The sequence below is a fragment of the Hemiscyllium ocellatum genome, chromosome 33 (assembly GCF_020745735.1).
Source record: "Hemiscyllium ocellatum isolate sHemOce1 chromosome 33, sHemOce1.pat.X.cur, whole genome shotgun sequence".
Taxonomy (NCBI): domain Eukaryota; kingdom Metazoa; phylum Chordata; class Chondrichthyes; order Orectolobiformes; family Hemiscylliidae; genus Hemiscyllium; species Hemiscyllium ocellatum.
In genome coordinates this window covers 12,819,710-12,842,938 of record NC_083433.1, presented here as the reverse complement: position 1 = coordinate 12,842,938, position 23,229 = coordinate 12,819,710, and the positions used below count along the sequence as shown (strand labels likewise).

Here is a 23,229-nt window from a genome sequence, read left to right as displayed (position 1 = left end):
TGCGCAGTCCCTCTTGAGCTCCTCAATGTTTCCTGGGGTCAACAGCTTTGTGCTCGAGGCTAGAATCAAACCCAGGTCCCTGGAGCTGTGAGGCAGCAGTGCTAACCACTGAGCTACCACGCCACCCTGAAGGAACATGTTGCACAACATTAGAGTCATAGAGTCATCCATCACAGAAACAAACCCTTCAGTCCAACCTGTCCATGCCAACCAGATTTCCAAAATTAAATGAGTCCCACTTGCCTTCATATGCTCGACATCCATCTAAAACCTTCCCATTCACGTATCTGTCCAAACATCTTTTAAATGTTGTAATTGTACCCGCCTCCAACACTGGCAGCTCATTCCATGTAGAAAGCACACTATCGCTGGAAAGGTTGCCCCTCACATCCCTATTTTTAATCTTTCCCCTCTCACCTTAAGCCCTCTAGTGTTGCACACCCCCACCCCGTCACAGGGTGTTTTTGTTGGTCAATCTTCAGTGTGCCAATCAGAACGCTGCGTTTCGTGCCCAGCCGCAGTTACCCTTCAGGAGGTGGTGATGAGCTGGTTATTACAGCCCACCTGGTGTGGGAGAGACCAGATGCTGCTGCTGCTGCTGCTGCTGCTGCTGCTGCTGCTGAGGGGGGGCGTCCGGGACTTGGATTCAGAAACAGTGATATTGTTCCAACTCAGGATGGTGAGAGATTTCCCAAGGACTCCGTCAGTGTTCTTGGGGCTGTATTCAGCCAGAAAATTGGAATGTATCCCAACACTTTTCCTAACTTTGGTCTTGTAGATGGTGGAGAGGCTTTGGAAAGTCAGGAGTTGAGAAATGCACAACAGAATTCCCAGCCTCTGACTTACTCTCATCACCATGAATATTTATCAGGGTTGACCTCTGACCGTGGTTCCATGTATAATATTCAAACTTGTAACTCAATCCGAAACGATAAGGCTAGATGGTAACCTGGTATTTGAGAAAGTTATTGGGTCAAAGTAACTTGCTTCCACCAATCCATCCGTCAAGGCTGTGATCATACCCTAACATTGAGTGGGGACCTTCAATCCCCAAACTCTCACAGCCCACCATTCCACTGGAGGCTGCTCAGTTCAACACATTCAACATTAGGTTGAGAGACCCTCATGTCCATATCGCTGTGGCTATGGACCATGTTGAGCTGGGAGGCCAGTTTCTGAGCTGCACATTTTACAGAATGCAATGTAAACAGAACCAGAATCTCCCCACTTGGAAACTGCTTGAGTTGAGGGTTAGCTGTTCTTGAAACAATTAAAGACTGAATGTAACGATAGAAAAGTTGATCATGCAATAAGTTTCTAACAGCAATTTAGAAATGAAGGCCTGAGGCCTACCGCATGGCACTCTATTCAATCTGTCAGCACATTTAGTGTTTTTATTTTCATACTGGACTTCCTGAGACCTAAGGTCAAAGAGATCACAGCAGATTCAGAATGGATCCACAAAGTATATCAGTTGCCTGCACTAGATGATCCAACAGCACTTTATTTCTGTTACTGTCAATCAATATGCAAATACGTAATTTCAATAAAATCTAGCCATTTTTCAATGGACTCCCAACACTGTCATTCAAAAGGTAGGAAGACAAATTCCTCAGAGTAACAAACTAACAGAATTCTACAAATCTGTATGTCTTAATACACAACCTCGGATACAATTGCGTAGTTTCAGAGCATGTTTTATTCTCATTTTCAGGTAGATACCCTTAGAGAATTTGAACTTGTGTCAGAGGTCAAAGGTCAATCAGCAATTCCATCATTAACCAGTTGTGAATTCTGATTGTCTTCTGGATCCAATTCCCATTCTGCGCTGATTGGACATGACAGCTGATTGATTAGCAAGAGTGATTGGCCGTCACTGATGATGTCACTTCCTGCTTAATATAATGAGGGTCTGTTCCTGGAGTATAAATAAAAGTCCAAAGAGAGTGATGATTTAGGTGGTTGGCTTGGGTAGGTAAGCAGTATAGTATTCATCACAAAATGGCCTCCCAGGTTTGTCAAAACTATCACCAGGATTGTGAAGCTGCTGTCAATGCGCAGATTAACCTGGAGCTCACTGCCTCCTATCTCTATCAGTCTTTGGTGAGTGTTGTCTCTATTTATAATTGCTTCTATTATGTGAAGTAAACTTTCCTTATTTCTAATTAACTTGATGCTCCTGTAGACTGACTTTTGTAGCTCTTACCAGTTTCACAATTCAAGATAAATGTGGTGTTACAGCAACAATGGTGTATGATACTGATATACAATAATGTATGCTCCAGTTTATGTTCAGTGATGTTTGCAGGGTGCAGTGTTCTTGCTTAATGTGCAATTCCCTGAAATTGCTGTCACAGGCAGTAGCTGTCATTTTTCCTAGAGTTGTCAAAACAGGATATTTTACAGGAATAGCTTAACCATTTAGGTGACCCATGTGGTGGAATGGAAATACCCATAGACTAGCTGCCTTTCTGCTGCTTTAATATATTGTGATATGTTTGATTTTTCTTCTGTTAAATGCTAAATAAGCATCATACTAGTTTTGATACTGCAAAAGGGAGTTATGGCACACTATCAATGATACTTGGCTTACCTGAGCAGAAGTATTTAAGATCAGGCTGTAACTGGCATCCACTTAGGTAGGAGAAAGTGAGGACTGGAGATCAGAGCTGAAAATGTGTTGCTGGAAAAGCACAGCAGGTCAGGCAGCATCCAAGGAACAGGAGAATTGACACTTCAGGTGTAAGGGCTTATGCCTGAAATGTCAATTCTCCTGTTCCTTGGATGCTGCCTGACCTGCTGTGCTTTTCCAGCAACACATTTTTCAGCTCTAAGTAGGCCCTGGTTGAGGCCTATTTAGCTTTCTGTATTATCCATTCATATGGGGGTAGTCAGAAGTTAGGGAGCCACTCCTCCATCTCTCCACCTGGAGGAAGAGTTGACTTGAAGTGTTGGTTTACCCACTGAGATGCTTGCTTACAATCCAAAGGCTGTCATTGGGCAGGCTTTCCTTAGCAAACCCATGGGGCCCCATTCCCCTCCATCCTCCAGATAGGAACAGCCTTGTATAGATCAAGTATATGGTACATCCAATCCCAATGATCTACAAGCTTAGGCAGGAGAGTTTGCTGGCAATTAGTGCCAGCAGTGTCCAATATCCACTTTCCAGTTTAGCACTAAGAAAAATGTAGTACCTTGTGGTTACTCTTCTCATAGAATGGCAGAACTGGCTTGAGGGGCTGAATAGCCAACTGTCCCCCAAGTTCTGATAGCAGCTTTACATCTTCCAGTCAGAACAATATACTGAGTATTACCCACTAGTTCATGTGGAATGGAGTAGACTGCACTTGGTACTTCTGGTTTTCCTCTTCATCCAACTGAACCCTCTTTGTTAAAGGTTACAACATCAGTTGGTTCCATGCAGAACACCATCTCCCATTCTAGAGATGGTCTGCACAGAAACAGATGCTCTAATCCAGTTCTTCCCCGCCTCCCCACCTACAGCCAATATCCTAAACTAATCTAGTCCCATTTGCCACTTAACACTAAACAGTTTTTTTCACTTTTCCCTCTAGATGCCTTTTAAATGTTGTTGTAATTGTACCAGCCTCCCTCCCTCTAGCAGCTCATCCTATATATTCATCACCTTGGAAAAAGCTGCCTCTTAGGTTCATTTTATATCCACCCCCCTCATGTTAACCCTGTGCGGTCTAGTTTTGGAACCATTACCCTGAATACATCCTGCACTCATTTCAGTCAATGAGCCGAAACACGAATTTTCTCCCCTCTGATCCTGCGCCTGACCTGCTGAGCAATTCCCCAGCTGTTTTAATCCAAAATAAAACAGAATTTGCATGTCGCCAGGAGGAAGGTGGAATTGTTCAAATCATCCAGTTAAAGGAACTGTTGGTTTGTTGGACAGCAATGTTATATTGTTGAGAACCCAGAAGTTAACAGCTTGAATAGTCAGCCTGGTTTCAAAGGCTAAACTAGTATTCTATTTTTGCCAACTAGAATTGGGACAAGTGACGTGTTTAATGGGATGTAAATGGCTCTCTTTCAGATGTCGTACTTTGACCGGGATGATGTTGCTCTGCACCATTTCTCCCAGTTCTTCAAAGCTCAGTCCCAGGAGAAGCAGGAACATGCAGAGAAGCTGCTGAAATTCCAGAATCGGCGTGGAGGCAGAGTCCTCCTCCAGGATGTGAAGGTGGGAATGTTGGGGAGGGGAATGGCTGCTCTCGTGATTGTAGCTTAAATCCCTCAATAACACTCCTTCCTGAAAGGGGAGTGAAGAGCTGTTGCTGGACTTTCCCATATGATCTCTTCCAAGTGACAGCATGGAAACAGGCCCTTTGGCCTACCATATCTATGCTGACCAAACTACACTAATCCCATCTACCTGCACTTGGTCCTTAGCCCCCTATGCCCTGGCATTGGAAGCATTTGTCCAGGTGTTGCAGCAATATCTCTGGACTAGCTATCTCCCCACATGCTACTTGGGTGGTGCATTCCATATTTCTGAAGTTTCCTGAGATCTCACTAAACACTCCTCCTCAAACCTTCTTGACTGGAGGCTGGTACTGCTGTCTCGGTGCCAATTCTAGCCTCTGGCAACTGCTCAGTTTTTATTACTCTACAAAGATGCGCAGGTTTGGCCATGCTAGGCTGCCCATAGTTTCCAGGGATACATGGGCTACATTTTCCCTAAATGGGATTAGAGGGATGGGTTGGGGGGGGGGGAGCATCTCTGGAGGGAGGGTGTGGACAAATGGGCTAAATGACCTGCTTCATTCCACAGTAGGTATTCTGATTCTTAACTGTCCTTGGTTTCCATGTTTCAGAAGCCAGAGAGGGATGAGTGGGGTAACAGTCTGCAGGCAATGCAGGTTGCCCTGGATCTGGAGAAGAATGTGAACCAGAGTTTGCTGAATCTACACCAACTTGCCACTGCCCAGACTGACCCTCATGTAAGCTTCACCACCTCCTCATTCTCATCACTGCCACACCCTCTGGGCAACACCTCACTGGTCTTTGTGGGTTTGAAACTCGATACAACAATTGTGCAATATGATTTGGAGATGCCAGTGTTGGACTAGGATGTACAAAGTTTAAAAATTCTGATGTGGTTATAGTCCAAAAGTTAACTCAGAAACACTAGCTTTCAGAGCAGTGCTACTTCAGGTGGTTATGGTAATCCACAAGCTGCTGCTGAAGGAACAGCCCACCTGAAGCTCGTGTTTCTGAATAAACTTGCTGGAATTTAACCTGATCGGGTTTTTGTAACTTTTGGTCAGATGTAATATTGATCATCCCAGATCCATAGTGATGGTTACAATGTTACAACTGCTCAGCAATAAGGTCAAGGAGGAACTTGGATTGTAATCTGGTGGGAATGTTGATGTGATATTGGCCACTGAATCCCCATTCAGGACCGTTGCAGTGGAATGATCACTGTACACCACAATACAACTCACTCCACTAAACAGTAAGATGTGCCAGCTGAAAGGTTGATATCTTCAGTACAAATTTTCTAATGTTTGCTAGGACTTTCAGGGCTGTCCAGAACAGAGTGCTCAGTCAGTCTTGCAGTTGGCAGTCTAAACTTGTCTTGGATTGTGCTAATGTAATGAGCTGTAATATTCCTGTGTTCCAGCTGTGTGACTTCCTGGAGACCCACTATTTGGATGAGGAGGTTGAGATCATCAAGCGACTTGGGGACTACATCACCAACCTGAAGCGTCTGGGAGCTCCTGAGAATGGGCTGGGAGAGTACCTGTTTGACAGGCTCTCACTGGAGGACAGCAGTTAGTGGAGCATGGGGGACTGTCTGCTTTTGTCTGAATGCATTACTGACTTCACTTGGACAATCTGGCTTCCCCCACCCAGGGAGAAGGAGCATGTTGGCAAGAATGTAATGGCTGTACCACCTGAAATGGAAATGAATAAAACCTTGTATTGATCTTGCTTACTGTCCATCATTCAGATCACTGATCCTTCACTTGAATTTGTTTGTGATCTCTGGTGAGCTTGATGCCAGTATTCATTCTGCAATATGGCTCATCACATCAGTGGACTAAAACCCCTCACTAGATGTCTCTTCTCTTTTGCCCTGCACCCCATTGGACAGGAATAACTAAATGGAATTGTAATGGCTATAAATTCAAGCTATCCTGTCCTAGAATGAGGTTGGGAGTTGCAGTCTGGAGTTTAAAACCTTCTAATAACTCTCTTGTCCAAGAATTACACTCATCTAGATCTGAGCACAATTGTAAACTGCGAGGAAGTTTTCATTCCTTTCCTTTCAAAGGTCAGTTCAAGACATCCCCATCTTTGATTCCATGTTCTCTTCCAGATTTGCCTATCAAATGTTCACCTCAACATCAATGTCTTTATTCTCTTCAGCAGTACTCAACAATTTGGAGTCAAACTCCATGATCTGGATGACTGGATCTGTTAGCATCTTGCTGTTAGCCTTGATTGAGGTCCATCAGGCTCTAGTCTCTACCCAGACTGAGGAACCCAATAACCTGGGAATGATATGACCTCAACTTGCCTGGTCTAGCTTCCCATTGGGTCTCTAATGTAACCAGGATATTCTAAACAGTGCCATTTTCTTTCCCTCTCCTCTGGCCTCAGGAGCCAGTTGGAGGTCAAAACAGGACCAGCACAGGGGCCTGTGCTTTTTCACCCCTTGCCTTGTTTAAAGCCACTAGCAGCTGGGCACACTGACCAGTTCACTTTTTTTTTTCTCTCTCCTGCTGGGAACCTTGACTAAATACCCACTCTCTCAGCCAGGAGTTGATCTGCACTGGGGTTTCTTTCCCAAAAATAGCAGTGATGTTCCATTGTCCTTCCCTCCCTAGCAGAGGATGCACTCCCAGCCTTTCAATAAACTTCAAGCCTGCCGGCCCAAAGTTGGGAAAATTCACTGCAAACAGTCCCGGCAGACACATTCCAGAGAGTCGGCACAAGGAATTCTCTTGAGCTGCATTGGATTAATACAAATGTTCTCATTGCTATCTACAGCTGAAATGGGCAGGATGACTGTGATCTGGGAATAACAGCAATGCTTGAGGTTAGATGCTTCCATCTGATTTACTCTTGCTGCTAAAGTTTGCAGTCCAAGCTGATCCGAGCTTCCTCCCAGCTTCCCATGTGCTGAAGAATTCTCCTGATGCAGTTTGATTTGACCCAGTGATGTTGAAAGAGCAGCGATTTCTCTCCAAGGTGGGGAGTGCTGTCCTTCTGAAAGGAAACCTGGAGATGCTGACTCTCCTCTACAGCTGTTTCATTTATCTTTCAAGGTTTCAGGGATCGGAGGTTAGGGAGGGGGCTGTTAGCGACATCCTGGTGATTGTTTCAGTGAATTTTGTAGCTAGTGCATACTGCAACCTTCAGTGTAGGTGGGGGGTGGCTTTAAGGCATTTAACGAATTCAAGCCACCACATAAATCCTTTCATTGTAGTCAATCTTAAGTCATGCTAACAGACTCCATACAGTGTGGGAAGAGGCTATTTGAGTTGAACAGCATGATCCTCAGACCCATATCATTTTCCCATAAACCTACATTTCCCATGGCTAATTCACCAAACCTGTACCGTTGGTCTGTGGGAGGAAACTAGAGCACTCAGGAAACCCACACAAACATGGGGTGAACATGCAAACTTCACACAGACACTTACCCAAGGCTGGAATCAAACTCCGGTCCCTGGTGCTATGAGGCAGCAGTGCTAACCACTGTGCCACCCTAAAGGAACATGCTGTTGTATACGTATTAGAGTCATACATCACAGGAGCAGACCCTTTGTCCCAATCTATCCATGCTGACAGGGTTTTCAAAACTGAACTAGTTCTACTTCCTTGCATTTGGCCCCATCCCTCTCAAAGCCTTCCCTTCAAATGCTCGACAAATGTAATTGTACCCACCTCCAGCACTTCCTCTGGCAGCTCGTTCCATGAACGCAGCACACTCTCTCTGAAAATGTTGCCCCTCACATCCCTATTTTTAATCTTTCCCCTCTCACCTTAAGCCTATGCCCCTCTAGTGTTGGACACCCCCTCACCCCGTCACAGGGTGATTTTTATTCGGTCTATCGTCAGTGTGCCAATCAGAAGGCTCCGTTTCGTGCCCAGCCGCAGTTGCCCTTCAGGAGGTGGTGATGAGCTGGTTATTACAGCCCACCTGGTGTGGGAGTGACCAGATGCTGCTGCTGCTGCTGCTGCTGAGGGGGGGCGTCCGGGACTTGGATTCAGAAACAGTGATATTGTTCCAACTCAGTATGGTGAGAGATTTCCCTGGGGCTCCGTCAGTGTTCTTGGGGCTGTATTCAGACAGAAGATTGGAAAGTATCCCATCACGTTTCCTAACTTTGGTCTTGTAGATGGTGGAGAGGCTTTGGAAAGTCAGGAGTTGAGAAATTCACAACAGAATTCCCAGCCTCTGACTTACTCTCATCGCCGTGAATGTTTATCAGGGTTGACCTCTGACCGTGGTTATGTGTATAATATTCAAACTTGTTACTCATTTCGACAAGATTGGGCTAGATTGCAACCTCTCACAGCCCACCATTCCACTGGAGGCTGCTCAGTTCAACACATTCAACTTTAGGTTGAGAGACCCTCATGTCCATATCGCTGTGGGTATGGACCATGTTGAGCTGGGAGGCCAGTTTCTGAGCTGTACGTTCTACAGAATGCAATGTAAACAGAACCAAACTTTCCCACTTTTGGAAACATCCTTGAGTTGAGGGCCAGTTCATCTTGAAACAATTAAAAACTAAAGATGGAGATAGAAAAGTCGAACATGCAATATGTTTCTAACAACAATTTAAACATGGAGGCCTGAGGCCTACTACATGGCTGACACACTCAGCACATTTAGTGTTTTGGTTTTAAACTGGGCTTCCTGAGACCTAAGTTCAAAGAGATCACAGCAGATTCAGAAAGGATCCACAAAGTACATCAGTTGCCTGCACTAGATGATCCAAAAGCACTTTATCTCTGCCACTATCAATCAATAGGCAAATGTTTAATGTCAATGGATATTTTTTGATGGACTCCCAACACTGTCATTCAAAAGGTAGGAGGACAAATCCCTCAGAGTAACAAACTAACGGAATTCTGCAAATCTGTGTTGAGCATTTCTTAATACACAACCTCAGACGCATTAGCAAAGTTTTAGAGTATGTTTTATTCTCATTTTCAGGTAGATACACTTACAGAATTTGCACTTGTGCAAAAGGTCAAAGGCCAATCCGCAATTCCATCATCGACTCATTGTCAATTCTGATTGGCTTCTGAATCCAATTCCCATTCTGTGCTGATTGGACATGGCAGCTGATCGATAGATTAACAAGAGTGATTGATGATGACTGATGATGTCATTTCCTGCAGAATAAAATGAGGGCTTGCGCCTGAAGTATAAATAAAAGTCCAACGGTTGTGATGGTTTTGGTATAGTTGGTGCTAAAGCTGAATTTGTGGTTGGGCTGTGAATTGTTTTAGGGAGTGAGGTAACACAACATTCATTACAAAATGGCCTCCCAGGTTTGTCAAAACTATCACCAGGATTGTGAAGCTGCTGTTAACAAGCAGATTAACCTGGAGCTCACTGCCTCCTATCTCTATCAGTCTTTGGTGAGTGTTGACTTAAAGCTAAACTTATGCCGATGTTTCTAATTAACTTGATACTCCTGTAGATTGAGTTTTGTAACTGTAACTGTTGCCTTAATATCAATTCAAGATAAGTGTGATGTTTCAGCAAAAATGGAGTATGATGCTGATGTAAGATAACTAATTCCCAGCTGGCCTTCAATGATGTATGCAGGGTCAAGTGTTCTTGCAACTAACGGAGAGGGTTGTGACTGGCAGTAACTGTCCTTCCCTCTGTAGGGTTGTCAAAATGAGATATTTCATTGGACTATTTTAGAAACCATTTGGTCAACCATATAGTGGAATGCTAGTCTCCATTGGCTGGTCACTGTTCTGCCATTGTAATGTATTGTGATATCTCTGCTTTAACTTTATGCTGATCATAAATAGACATCATACTAACTCTGCTGCAAAAGGAGTTTTAGTAGTGTTTGTTGATACTCTGCTTATCTGAGCAGCAATGTTCATGGTCAGGGTGTGACTGGAATCCACAAGTAGGCCTTAATCCACTCCAATCAAGCAGACATAAGAATTAAATTGGCCTGTTTTTTCCTGGTAACTTGCCCATGCCCTACTGAAGTGTTAGACTTTCCTTTAGGAAGGTGTTTGCAGGATACCTGCTAGATAACGAATGCTGAATGGAGGTTGAGATTGCAGTACCAATGCTTTGTCCTGGATGGTGTCTGTTCCTGAATGTTGTAAGTGCTGTCATCCAGACATGTGGAGAATATTAATCACACTCTGGGCTTGTTTGTTTTGGAGGTTCTCATGAGATGAGAATGAAGGCTTTAAAGATCTGTTTGATGGAGATGGGAATAGCTTTCATTGGTGAGCTAGTTAGTTTTTAATATGTCCAAGAATAAAAATAGACCACTCATATCCACTCTGACCTGAGTAGTGCCCCTTCATAAATATTAATGCCCTACTAGGGATCAGGTTAGATCCCTCTCCACTGAGGAGGAAGCCCAGACCTGATATTTTTCTTATTATAAAGGCAGTTGTATAGTGGATAGTCGAGGGGTGATGCAGCTGGTCAAATCATTCTGCTTCATACAAAGCAGAACATATCATTGAAACAAAATAAAATGTAAAATAACTTATCTAGTTTGAAACCTGACTCAATTTCAACTTCACAAAGGAGTTAATCCAACACAAAAACCTGAACTAGTAGAAATGGCTACTCCCTTGCCATTGTTTGAAGTAGCTACTTCCAGACATATCACGCCTCTGCTTTTATAACCCCTCTTGAGAAAAACCAAGGTCAAAATAACCTTGCTGAAGGAGCAGCATTGTTTCACCATTCACTTCTGAACATAATGGTTCAGATGTGAGTCCATTATGGGTGTCGATGCAAGGGTTTGAACTTGTTGGATTGATTCAAATAAAGTGTGTTCTCCGTTTACTCTTTAAGCTGGTGATGTTATCTGCAGATAATGGTTGTCTCTGGGTCACTAGGTATTTCATGCAGTGAAGTTGTTCAAGTTTTGCTTTTGTATTCATTCAATTGCTTGTTAAAAGTTTTTGGATGTCAGTGCACTGTATACACAAGTCTGCAATAAAACTGTTGCAACAATGGGCAGACTTTCCTTTGCAAACCCCTGGGGCCCTTTCTCTCATTCCCCTCCATCCTCCAGATAGGAACACACTTGTACAGATCAAGTGTATAGTACATCCAATCCCAATGATCTACAAGTTGCAGAAAACTCTCTCTCTCCTGACTAAACTAAGGCCAGCAGTATCCACCATCCACTTTCCAGTTTAACCCAAAGGAAAAATGTAGTGCCTTGCAGCAGCCTCATCGTTACTTTCTCAGTGGCAGAACAGGCTTGAGGGGCTGAATGGCCTACTGTCCCTGTGTTCTGATATCAGTTTTTTTGTGTATCTGTACTTCCGTTCAGAAAAGTGTCCTGGTGACTGGGTATTACACTCTGGTTAATGTTGAATGGAGTAGACTGTATTTAACAGTCCAGTGATTCTCTTCATCCAACTGAACCTTCACCTTGTTAAAAGCTACAAATTCAAATGTTCTGCATGGGACCAATTGAAATCTACAGTCCTAGAAATATACAGCACCAAAACCAACTCAACAATCCAGTGCTTCCATGCCAACCAGATATCCTAAATTAACCTAGTCCCACTTGGCCCATATCCCTCTGAAACCCTCCTATTCATATACCCATCCAGATGCCTTTAAATGCTGTAATTGCACAGTCTCCACCACTTCCTCTGGCAGCTCATTCCATACTTGCACCCCAGCACTGGAAAAGACTGCCTCTTAGGTCCATATATCTACCCCTTATCTTAACCTGTGCCCTCTAGTTTGGACTCCTCCATCCTGCACTGTGGTTTCCTTAACTTGCTCAAAGCCTATTCAATCTCCATCTTCCATCCTGATGGAGGTTACTGAGCAGAAACATGAATTCAGTGTTTCTCCCCTCTGATGCTGTGCCAGACCTGCTGAGCAATTCACCTGCTGTTTAATCCAAAATAAAATACATTGAATTTGCATGTTCCCCAGGAGGAAGCTGGGGCTGTTCCAAATCATCCAGTTAAAGGAGCTGCTGGCTCATTGGACACCACTGTTATATTAAAATAGTTGCAAGCCCAGAGGTTTAACAGCTTGAATAGTCACTCTAGTTTCAAGGGCTAAACTAGTCTCCTACTTCTGCCAGCTACAATTGGGCCCAGTGATGTGTTAATGGGATGTAAATGGTTCTCTTTCAGATGTCGTACTTTGACCGGGATGATGTTGCCCTGCACCACTTCTCCCAGTTCTTCAAAGCTCAGTCCCAGGAGAAGCAGGAACATGCAGAGAAGCTGCTGAAATTCCAGAATCAGCGTGGAGGCAGAGTCCTCCTCCAGGATGTGAAGGTGGGAATGTTGGGGAGGGAGGAGGGGGGTGGGGTGGGGTTGGGATGGCTACTTGTGTGATGTGGCTTCAAGCCAACTGTGACCAGGTTTTCACATCCTGAAGGGAAAGTGCAAAGCTTTTTTTTTTGTGGGGGGGAAAGCCAATGATTTTCATTTCAAAGTCATAGCATAGACACAGGCCCTTTAGTCTGTGACCAAAAAACTCCAAACTACAGTAATTCCATCTACCTGCACTTGGTCCTTAGCACACTATGCTCTGGCATTTGAAGTATTTGTCCAAATGTTGCTGAAATGTCACTGGAATAGCTGCCCCACACCCTGCAGGTGGTATATTCCATATTTCTCAAGAGGCTGCCTCAAATACCTCTCTCACTCCCCTTCACCCTCAAATCTTCATCTGGACTTGAGGATGGCACTGATTGGCACTGCTTTCTCAGTGCCAGGGACCCAGGTCCAAAATTCCAGCCACTGGCAACTGCTCAGTCTTAATAGTCCAAAGATGTGCAGGTCAGTTTGCTCATGCTAAGTTGCCCATTGTTTCCAGGGATGCACAAGCTACATGCATTTCTTTCATCTGAAATACAAGATTACAGGGATGGGGTGGAGTCAGTGTGGGATGCTGTTTAGAGGGTTGGTGTGGGCAAATGGCTAATCAACCTGCTTCATCCCACTGTCAGGATTCTGATTCTGATCCTTAACTGTCCTTTGTTTCCATCTCTCAGAAGCCAGAGAGGGATGAGTGGGGTAACGGGCTGCAGGCAATGCAGGTTGCCCTGGATCTGGAGAAGAATGTGAACCAGAGTTTGCTGGATCTACACCAACTCGCCACTGCCCAGACTGACCCTCATGTAAGCTTCACCACCCCCTCATTCTCATCACTGCCACACCCTCAGGGCAACACTTCACTGGCTGGTCTTTGTGGGTTTGAAATTCAATAATGCAACACTTGGTCCAGATCTAACGTTGATCACTCCAGATCCATACTGATGGTTACAATGTTACAACTGTTCATCAATAAGGTCAAGTAAAAGTTTCAGATTCTAATCTGATGGGAGTGCTGAAGTGATATTGGCCACAATCCCCATTCAGGACCAATGCAGTGGAATGATCACTGTCCATCACAATACAACTCTGCTCCCATTAAGAAACTGCATGATGAAGCAGCTAAAATGCGGTCATCCTCACTGGTGCAGATTCTCTGGCTGTCAGTGAGACTTTAATGTCTGTCTAGAGTTATATGGCCAAGTCTCATTTGCAGTGGGAATTTGATTGTCTTGGATTGTGCTAATGTAATATTCCTGTGTTCCAGCTGTGTGACTTCCTGGAGACCCACTATTTGGATGAGGAGGTTGAGATCATCAAGCGACTTGGGGACTACATCACCAACCTGAAGCGTCTGGGAGCTCCTGAGAATGGGCTGGGAGAGTACCTGTTTGACAGGCTCTCACTGGAGGACAGCAGTTAGTGGGGCATGGGGGACTGTCTGCTTTTGTCTGAATGCATTACTGACTTCACTTGGACAATCTGGCTTCCCCCACCCAGGGAGAAGGAGTATGTTGGCAAGAATGTAATGGCTGTACCACCTGAATGGAAATGAATAAAATCTTCTATTGATTTGACCTTACTGTCTATCATTAGGATCGCTGATCCTTTGTTCTAATTTGTTCACTATCTCTGGAGGGCTTGATGCTAGTAATCATTCTATAATTTTTTTGGCTCCTCACCTCCACTGGAGTAAAATTTTTATTAATCTTTCCTCACCCACCAACCCCTAGCCAATTGAACAAAGATTACAAGATGAAGTTGTGTAGTGATGACAAATTTTGAGCTACCTTGCCCCCACTTCCCAGCCGCACCACCCACCCCCCAACCCAGTCCAAAACTAGGATGGGGGATTGCAGTCTGGTGTACCCAACCAAACTTTGTGAAAGGAAATATCTAAAGATCAAATCTAGACATTCCACAGCTTTTGATTCCTCAATCACTTCCAGATTTGCCCACCAGGTGTTCACCTCTTCCCATAGGCCTTGAGTGAGGTCCATCAGGCTCTTGGTTTTGCCCAGTTGGAGGAACCGGCTAATCTGGGAATGATATGATCTCAACTTGTCTAGTACAGCTCCCACTAGAAATCTGACATGACTAGTCCATACTAAAGGGTGCTGTTTTCTTCCTGTAGCTCCAGCCTATGGAGCTGTGATCACCACCCCTTCTCTCTGCTGTGAGCAGGTGAACATATTGTCTGACGCAGTGGAGGATAAACTGGCCAAACATACTGCTGTTGAGCTAGAATGGGTGTTGAATCAAGGAACCCTTCCACACAGGGAAGAACTCCATTACAGAAGTAGCAATATAGTCCCACTATAGCTTCCCTCCATTTACTGTCCCTCCCTATATACAGACTCACTGCTCGTACCACTCCTCTACTTGGATAAACTTCAAGCCTGCCAGCCCAGAGCTGGGGAAATTGACCCCAAGCATTCTTGTCAGCCAAACAAATTCTCCTGAGCTGTATTAGATTACAATGCACACACTCTCCATTGCCACCTACAGCTGAAATGAGCAGGATGGCAATGCCCTGGGAATAACACAGCAACAGGTCAAGGTTAGTTGCTGCCATCTTGATTTATTCTTGCTGCTAATGTTTGCAGTCCAAGCTGATCAAAGCTTCCTATGGGCTGAAGGATTCTCCTGATGCAGTTTGACTTGACCCAGTGATGTTGAAGGAGCAGTGATTTCTGCCCAAGTTGGGAGTTGTGGTGCCATTGTCTTACCAGACCATTGGGGCTGTGCTCTCATTAGACCGAGAAGCAACTGATGGTGATTAAATCTGAGGGCCATCAGACCTGACGTGAGGGAAGAGGTTGAGGAGATTCCTTCATAGTAACCTTGAATCAGTGATGGGAATTGAACCAGCAGGTGTCACACTGCTGTGTAAACCATGGTGTGACTGGGAGAGGGAACCTGGAGATGCTAACACCAGTATAGCTGTTTCCTTTATCTTTCAAGGTTTCAGGGGTTATGGGTTAAGGAGGGGGCTGTCGGAGACAGCCTGGCAATTGTTTCAGTGATTTTTGTAGCTATTACACACTGCAGCCTTCAAAGAGGAGGTGGGTGTTTAAGGCCGTCGATATATTTATTCCACTACATACATCCTTTTAATTTAATCAATCCAGTCATGCCGACAGACTCCCTAAAGAGCAGGAAGAGACCATTCAGCCCATTGAGTCTGCACCAATGGTCTGAACAGCATCCTGTGGAGACCCACCCAATCCCCTTAACCCTGCATTTCCCATAGCCAATCCACCAATCCTGCACATCTTTGGACTGTGGGAGGAAACTGGAGCACTCAGAGGAAACCCACACGGCCACAGGGAGAACATGCAAACTCCACACAGATAGTCACCCGAGGCTGGAATTAAACCCAGGTCCCTGGCTCTGTGAGGCAGCAGTGCTAACCACTGAGCCACCGTGCCTCCCTAAAGAAACACGCTGTTGCACACCATTAGAGTCATGCATCACAGAAGCAAACCCTTTGGCCCAACCTGTCCATGCCGACCAGATTTCCACAACTGAACGAGACCCACTTGCCTGTATATGGCCAACATCCCTCTAAAACTTTCCTATTCATGTATCTGTCCAAATGTCTTTTAAATGTTATAATTGTACCCGCCTCCACAACTTCCTCCGGCAGCTCCTTCCACATAAGCAGCACCCTCTCTCTGAAAATGTTGCCCCTCATGTCCCTATTTTTAATCTTTCCCCGCTCACCTTAAGCCTATGCCCCTCTAGTGTTGGACAGCCTACCCCGTCACAGGGTGGTTTTTATTGGTCAATCGTCAGTGTGCCAATCAGAAGGCTCCGTTTCGTGCCCAGCCGCAGTTACCCTTCAGGAGGTGGTGATGAGCTGGTTATTACAGCCCACCTGGTGTGGGAGAGACCAGATGCTGCTGCTGCTGCTGCTGAAGGGGGGCGTCCGAGACTTGGATTCAGAAACGGTAATATTGTTCCAACTCAGGATGGTGAGAGATTTCCCTGGGGCTCCGTCAGTGTTCTTGGGGCTGCATTCAGACAAAAAATTGGAAAGTATCCCACCACTTTTCCTAACTTTGGTCTTGTAGATGGTGGAGAGGCTTTAGAAAGTCAGGAGTTGAGAAATTCACAACAGAATTCCCAGCCTCTGACTTACTCTCAACACCTTGAATATTTATCAGGGTTGACCTCTGACCGTGGTTCCATGTATAATATTCAAACTTGTAACTCAATCCGACAAGATAGAGCTAGATTGCAACCTGGTATTTGAGAATGTTATTGGGTCAAAGTAACTTGCTTCCACCAATCCATCCGTCAAGGCTGTGATCATACCCTAACATTGAGTGGGGACCTTCAATCCCCAAACTCTCACAGCCCACCATTCCACTGGAGGCTGCTCAGTTCAACACATTCAACTTTATGTTGAGAGACCCTCATGTCCATATCGCTGTGGCTATGGACCATGTTGAGTTGGGAGGCCAGTTTCTGAGCTGCACATTTTACAGAATGCAATGTAAACAGAACCAGAATCTCCCCACTTGGAAACTGCTTGAGTTGAGGGTTAGCTGTTCTTGAAATAATTAAAGACTGAATGTAACGATAGAAAAGTTGATCATGCAATAAGTTTCTAACAGCAATTTAGAAATGAAGGCCTGAGGCCTACCGCATGGCACTCTATTCAATCTCTCAGCACAGTTAATGTTTTTATTTTCATACTGGGCTTCCTGAGACCTAAGGTCAAGGAGATCACAGCAGATTCAGAATGGATCCACAAAGTTCATCAGTTGCCTGCACTAGATGATCCAACAGCACTTTATTTCTGTTACTGTCAATCAATATGCAAATACGTAATTTCAATAAAATCTAGCCATTTTTCAATGGACTCCCAACACTGTCATTCAAAAGGTAGGGAGACAAATTCCTCAGAGTAACAAACTAACAGAATTCTGCAAATCTGTATGTCTTAATACACAACCTCAGATACAATGGCGAAGTTTCAGAGCATGTTTTATTCTCATTTTCAGGTAGATACACTTAGAGAATTTGAACTTGTGTCAGAGGTCAAAGGTCAATCAGCAATTCCATCATTAACCAGTTGTGAATTCTGGTTGTCTTCGGGATCAAATTCCCATTCTGCGCTGATTGGACATGACAGCTGATTGATTAGCAAGAGTGATTGGCCATCACTGATGATGTCACTTCCTGCTTAATATAATGAGGGTCTGTTCCTGGAGTATAAATAAAAGTCCAAAGAGAGTGATGATTTAGGTAGTTGGCTTGGGTAGGTAAGTAGTATAGTATTCATCACAAAATGGCCTCCCAGGTTTGTCAAAACTATCACCAGGATTGTGAAGCTGCTGTCAACATGCAGATTAACCTGGAGCTCACTGCCTCCTATCTCTATCAGTCTTTGGTGAGTGTTGTCTCTATTTATAATTGCTTTTATTATGTGAAGTAAAATTTTCCTTATTTCTAATTAACTTGATGCTCCTGTAGACTGACTTTTGTAGCTCTTACCAGTTTCACAATTCAGGATAAATGTGGTGTTACAGCAACAATGGTGTATGATACTGATATACAATAATGTATGCTCCAGTTTATGTTCAGTGATGTTTGCAGGGTGCAGTGTTCTTGCTTAATGTACAATTCCCTGAAATTACTGTCACAGGCAGTAGCTGTCATTTTTCCTAGAGTTGTCAAAACAAGATATTTTACAGGAATAGCTTAACCATTTAGGTGAACCATGTGGTGGAATGGAAATACCCATAGACTAGCTGCCTTTCTGCTGCTTTAATATATTGTGATGTTTGCTTTTTCTTTGGCTTAATGCCAGATAAGCATCATACTAGTTTTGATACTGCAAAAGGGAGTTATGGCAGTCATTACCAATGATACTTGGCTTACCTGAGCAGAAGTATTTTAAGATCAGGCTGTAACTGGCATCCACTTAGGTAGGAGAAAGTGAGGACTAGAGATTAGAGCTGAAAATGTGTTGCTGGAAAAGCACAGCAGGTCAGGCAGCATCCAAGGAACAGGAGAATTGACACTTCAGGTGTAAGGGCTTATGCCTGAAATGTCAATTCTCCTGTTCCTTGGATGCTGCCTGACCTGCTGTGCTTTTCCAGCAACACATTTTTCAGCTCTAAGTAGGCCCCGGTTGAGGCCTATTTAGCTTTCTGTATTATCCATTCATATGTGGGTAGTCAGAAGTTAGGGAGGCACTCCTCCATCTCTCCACCTGGAGGAAGAGTTGACTTGAAGTGTTGGTTTACCCACTGAGATGCTTGCTTACAATCCAAAGGCTGTCATTGGGCAGGCTTTCCTTAGCAAACCCATGGGGCCCCATTCCCCTCCATCCTCCAGATAGGAACAGCCTTGTATAGATCAAGTGTATGGTACATCCAATCCCAATGATCTACAAGCTTAGGCAGGAGAGTTTGCTGGCAATTAGTGCCAGCAGTGTCCAATATCCACTTTCTAGTTTAGCACTAAGAAAAATGTAGTACCTTGTGGTTACTTTCTCATAAAATGGCAGAACTGGCTTGAGAGGCTGAATAGCCTACTGTCCCCAAGTTCTGGTAGCAGTTTTACATCTTCCAGTCAGAAAAATGTACTGAGTATTACCCACTAGTTAATGTGGAATGGAGTAGACTGCACTTGGTACTTCTGGTTTTCCTCTTCATCCAACTGAACCCTCACTGTTAAAGGTTACAACGTCAGTTGGTTCCATGCAGAACACCATATCCCATTCTAGAGATGGTCTGCACAGAAACAAATGCTCTAATCCAGTTCTTCCCCCTACCAGCCAATATCTTAAATTGATCTAGTCCCATTTGGCACATAACACTAAACAGTTCCTTTTTTCATTTTCCCTCCAGATGCCTTTTAAATATTGTATCAGACTCCCTCCCTCTAGCAGCTCATCCTATATATTCATCACCTTGGAAAAAGCTGCCTCTTGGGTTCATTTTATATCCATCCCCCTCATGTTAACCCTGTGCGGTTTAGTTTTGGAACCACTACCCTGAATACATCCTGCACTCATTTCAGTCAATGAGCCGAAACATGAATTTTCTCCCCTCTGATCCTGCGCCTGACCTGCTGAGCAATTCACCAGCTGTTTAATCCAAAATAAAACAGAATTTGCATGTCCCCAGGAGGAAGGTGGAATTGTTCAAATCATCCAGTTAAAGGAACTGTCAGTTTGTTGGACAGCAATGTTAAATTGTTGAGAACCCAGAAGTTAACAGCTTGAATAGTCAGCCTGGTTTCAAAGGCTAAACTAGTATTCTATTTTTGCCAACTAGAATTGGGACAAGTGACGTGTTTAATGGGATGTAAATGGTTCTCTTTCAGATGTCGTACTTTGACCGGGATGATGTTGCCCTGCACCATTTCTCCCAGTTCTTCAAAGCTCAGTCCCAGGAGAAGCGGGAACATGCAGAGAAGCTGCTGAAATTCCAGAATCAGCGTGGAGGCAGAGTCCTCCTCCAGGATGTGAAGGTGGGAATGTTGGGGAGGGGAATGGCTGCTCTCGTGATGTGGCTTAAATCCATCAATAACAGGGCACTCCTTCCTGAAAGGGGAGTGAAGAGCTGTTGCTGGACTTTCCCATATGATCTCTTCCAAGTGACAGCATGGAAACAGGCCCTTTGGCCTACCATATCTATGCTGACCAAACTACACTAATCCCATCTACCTGCACTTGGTCCTTAGCCCCTTATGCCCTGGCATTGGAAGCATTTGTCCAGGTGTTGCAGCAATATCTCTGGACTAGCTGTCTCCCCACATGCTACTTGGGTGGTGCATTCCATATTTCTGAAGTTTCCTGCGATCTCACTAAACCCCTCCTCCTCCTCAAACCTTCTTCTGGACTGGAGGCTGGTACTGCTGTCTCAGTGCCAATTCTATCCTCTGGCAACTGCTCAGTTTTTATCACTCTACAAAGATTTGCAGGTTTGTTTGGTCGTGCTAGGTTGCCCATAGTTTCCAGGGATACATGGACTACATTTTCCCTAAACAGGATTAGAGGGTTGGGTTGGGGGGAACATCTCTGGAGGGAGGGTATGGACAAGTGGGCTAAATGACCTGCTTCATTCCACAGTAGGTATTCTGATCCTTAACAATCCTTTGTTTCCATGTTTCAGAAGCCAGAGCGGGATGAGTGGGGTAACGGTCTGCAGGCAATGCAGGTTGCCCTGGATCTGGAGAAGAATGTGAACCAGAGTTTGCTGAATCTACACCAACATGCCACTGCCCAGACTGACCCCCATGTAAGCTTCACCACCCACCCCCTCATTCTCATCACTGCCACACCCTCAGGGCAACACCTCACTGGTCTTCGTGGGTTTGAAACTTGATGCAGCAATTGTGCAATATGATTTGGAGATGCCAGTGTTGGACTAGATGTACAAAGTTTAAAAATTCTGATGTGGTTATAGTCCAAAAGTTAATTCAGAAACACTAGCTTTCAGAGCAGTGCTACTTCAGGAGCTTATGGTATTCCACAAGCTGCTGCTGAAGAAACAGCCCACCTGAAGCTCGTGTTTCTGAATAAACTTGTTGGACGATAACCTGATAGGGTTTTTAACTTTTGGTCAGATGTAATATTGATCATCCCAGATCCATAGTGATGGTTACAATGTTACAACTGCTCAGCAATAAGGTCAAGGAGGAACTTGGATTGTAATCTGGTGGGAATGTTGATGTGATATTGGCCACTGAATCCCCTTTCAGGACCATTGCAGTGGAATGATCACTGTACACCACAATATAACTCACTCCACTTAAACAGTAAGATGTGCCAGCTGAAAGGTTGATATCTTCACCAGTACAAATTTTCTAATGTTTGCTAAAATTTTCAGGGCTGTCCAGAGTGGAGTGCCCAGCCAGTCTTGCAGTTGGAAGTCTAAACTTGTCTTGGATTGTGCTAATGTAATGAGCTGTAATATTCCTGTGTTCCAGCTGTGTGACTTCCTGGAGACCCACTATTTGGATGAGGAGGTTGAGATCATCAAGCGACTTGGGGACTACATCACCAACCTGAAGCGTCTGGGAGCTCCTGAGAATGGGCTGGGAGAGTACCTGTTTGACAGGCTCTCACTGGAGGACAGCAGTTAGTGGGGCCTGGGGGACTGTTGGCTTTTGTCTGAATGCATTACTGACTTCACTTGGACAATCTGGCTTCCCCCACCCAGGGAGAAGGAGCATGTTGGCAAGAATGTAATGGCTGTACCACCTGAAATGGAAATGAATAAAATCTTCTATTGATCTTGCTTATTGTCCATCATTCAGATCACTGATCCTTCACTTGATTTTGTTTGTGATCTCTGGTGAGCTTGAAGCCAGTAATCATTCTGCAATTTGGCTCATCACATCCGTGGACTAAAACCCCTCACTAGATGTCTCTTCTCTTTTGCCCTGCACCCCATTGGACAGGAATAACTAAATGGAATTGTAATGGCTATAAATTCAAGCTATCCTGTCCTAGAATGAGGTTGGGAGTTGCAGTCTGGAGTTTAAAACCTTTTTAATAATTCTCTTGTCCAAGAATTACACTCATCTAGATCTGAGCACAATTTGTAAACTGCAAGGAAGTTTTTCATACCTCTTTCAAAAGGTCAGTTCAAGACATCCCCATCTTCGAGTCCATGTTCTCTTCCAGATTTGCCTATCAAATGTTCACCTCCACATCAATGTCTTTATTCTCTTTAGCACTACTCAACAATTTGGAGTCAAACTACATGATCTGGATGACTGGATCTGTTAGCATCTTTCTGTTAGCCTTGATTGAGGTCCATCAGGCTCTAGTCTCTACCCAGCCAGAGGAACCCAATAACCTGGGAATGATATGACCTCAACTTGCCTGGTCTAGCTTCCCATTGGGTCTCTAATGTAACCAGGATATTCTAAACAGTGCCATTTTCTTTCCCTCTCCTCTGGCCTCAGGAGCCAGTTGGAGGTCAAAACAGGACCAGCACAGGGGCCTGTGCTTTTTCACCCCTTGCCTTGTTTAAAGCCACTAGCAGCTGGGCACACTGACCAGTTCACTTTTTTTCTCTCCTGCTGGGAACCTTGATGAAATACCCACTCTCTCAGCCAGGAGTTGATCTGCACTGGGGTTTCTTTCCCAAAAATAGCAGTGATGTTCCATTGTCCTTCCCTCCCTAGCAGAGGATGCACTCCCAGCCTTTCAATAAACTTCAAGCCTGCCGGCCCAAAGTTGGGAAAATTCACTGCAAACAGTCCCGGCAGACACATTCCAGAGAGTCGGCACAAGGAATTCTCTTGAGCTGCATTGGATTAATACAAACGTTCTCATTGCTATCTACAGCTGAAATGAGCAGGATGACTGTGATCTGGGAATAACAGCAATGCTTGAGGTTAGATGCTTCCATCTGATTTACTCTTGCTGCTAAAGTCAGCAGTTTGCAGTCCAAGCTGATCCGAGCTTCCTCCCAGCTTCCCATGTGCTGAAGGATTCTCCTGATGCAGTTTGATTTGACCCAGTGATGTTGAAAGAGCAGCGATTTCTCTCCAAGGTGGGGAGTGCTGTCCTTCTGAAAGGAAACCTGGAGATGCTGACTCTCCTCTACAGCTGTTTCATTTATCTTTCAAGGTTTCAGGGATCGGAGGTTAGGGAGGGGGCTGTTAGCGACATCCTGGTGATTGTTT

At 44.6% G+C, this 23,229-nt stretch overlaps 3 protein-coding genes across 3 annotated transcripts; all 3 read left to right on the top strand.

The window, feature by feature from the left end:
- Positions 1 to 2,001: 2,001 nt before the first annotated feature.
- Positions 2,002 to 5,812, top strand: LOC132831239 (ferritin, middle subunit-like). The gene is made up of 4 exons (XM_060849251.1): positions 2,002 to 2,103; positions 4,064 to 4,210; positions 4,845 to 4,970; positions 5,657 to 5,812. The coding sequence occupies exons 1-4, from the start codon at positions 2,002 to 2,004 to the stop codon at positions 5,810 to 5,812; spliced, it is 531 nt and encodes a 176-aa protein (XP_060705234.1).
- Positions 5,813 to 9,537: 3,725 nt separating this feature from the next.
- Positions 9,538 to 13,990, top strand: LOC132831474 (ferritin, middle subunit-like). The gene is made up of 4 exons (XM_060849637.1): positions 9,538 to 9,639; positions 12,379 to 12,525; positions 13,248 to 13,373; positions 13,835 to 13,990. Exons 1-4 carry the CDS (start codon positions 9,538 to 9,540, stop codon positions 13,988 to 13,990), a joined length of 531 nt encoding a protein of 176 aa, XP_060705620.1.
- Positions 13,991 to 17,866: 3,876 nt separating this feature from the next.
- Positions 17,867 to 21,675, top strand: LOC132831407 (ferritin, middle subunit-like). The gene is made up of 4 exons (XM_060849536.1): positions 17,867 to 17,968; positions 19,912 to 20,058; positions 20,703 to 20,828; positions 21,520 to 21,675. The coding sequence occupies exons 1-4, from the start codon at positions 17,867 to 17,869 to the stop codon at positions 21,673 to 21,675; spliced, it is 531 nt and encodes a 176-aa protein (XP_060705519.1).
- Positions 21,676 to 23,229: the final 1,554 nt, after the last annotated feature.

What these genes read in the sequence shown, in the direction of transcription:
- LOC132831407 (XM_060849536.1), top strand. Translation starts at nt 17,867, where the DNA reads ATGGCCTCCCAGGTTTGTCAAAACTATCACCAGGATTGTGAAGCTGCT. An exon ending in TCCTCCTCCAGGATGTGAAG is followed by an intron (nt 20,059 to 20,702) that starts GTGGGAATGTTG and finishes TCCATGTTTCAG; the next exon opens with AAGCCAGAGCGGGATGAGTG. An exon ending in CTGCCCAGACTGACCCCCAT is followed by an intron (nt 20,829 to 21,519) that starts GTAAGCTTCACC and finishes CCTGTGTTCCAG; the next exon opens with CTGTGTGACTTCCTGGAGAC.
- LOC132831239 (XM_060849251.1), top strand. Translation starts at nt 2,002, where the DNA reads ATGGCCTCCCAGGTTTGTCAAAACTATCACCAGGATTGTGAAGCTGCT. An exon ending in CCTATCTCTATCAGTCTTTG is followed by an intron (nt 2,104 to 4,063) that starts GTGAGTGTTGTC and finishes GCTCTCTTTCAG; the next exon opens with ATGTCGTACTTTGACCGGGA. An exon ending in TCCTCCTCCAGGATGTGAAG is followed by an intron (nt 4,211 to 4,844) that starts GTGGGAATGTTG and finishes TCCATGTTTCAG; the next exon opens with AAGCCAGAGAGGGATGAGTG.
- LOC132831474 (XM_060849637.1), top strand. Translation starts at nt 9,538, where the DNA reads ATGGCCTCCCAGGTTTGTCAAAACTATCACCAGGATTGTGAAGCTGCT. An exon ending in TCCTCCTCCAGGATGTGAAG is followed by an intron (nt 12,526 to 13,247) that starts GTGGGAATGTTG and finishes TCCATCTCTCAG; the next exon opens with AAGCCAGAGAGGGATGAGTG. An exon ending in CTGCCCAGACTGACCCTCAT is followed by an intron (nt 13,374 to 13,834) that starts GTAAGCTTCACC and finishes CCTGTGTTCCAG; the next exon opens with CTGTGTGACTTCCTGGAGAC.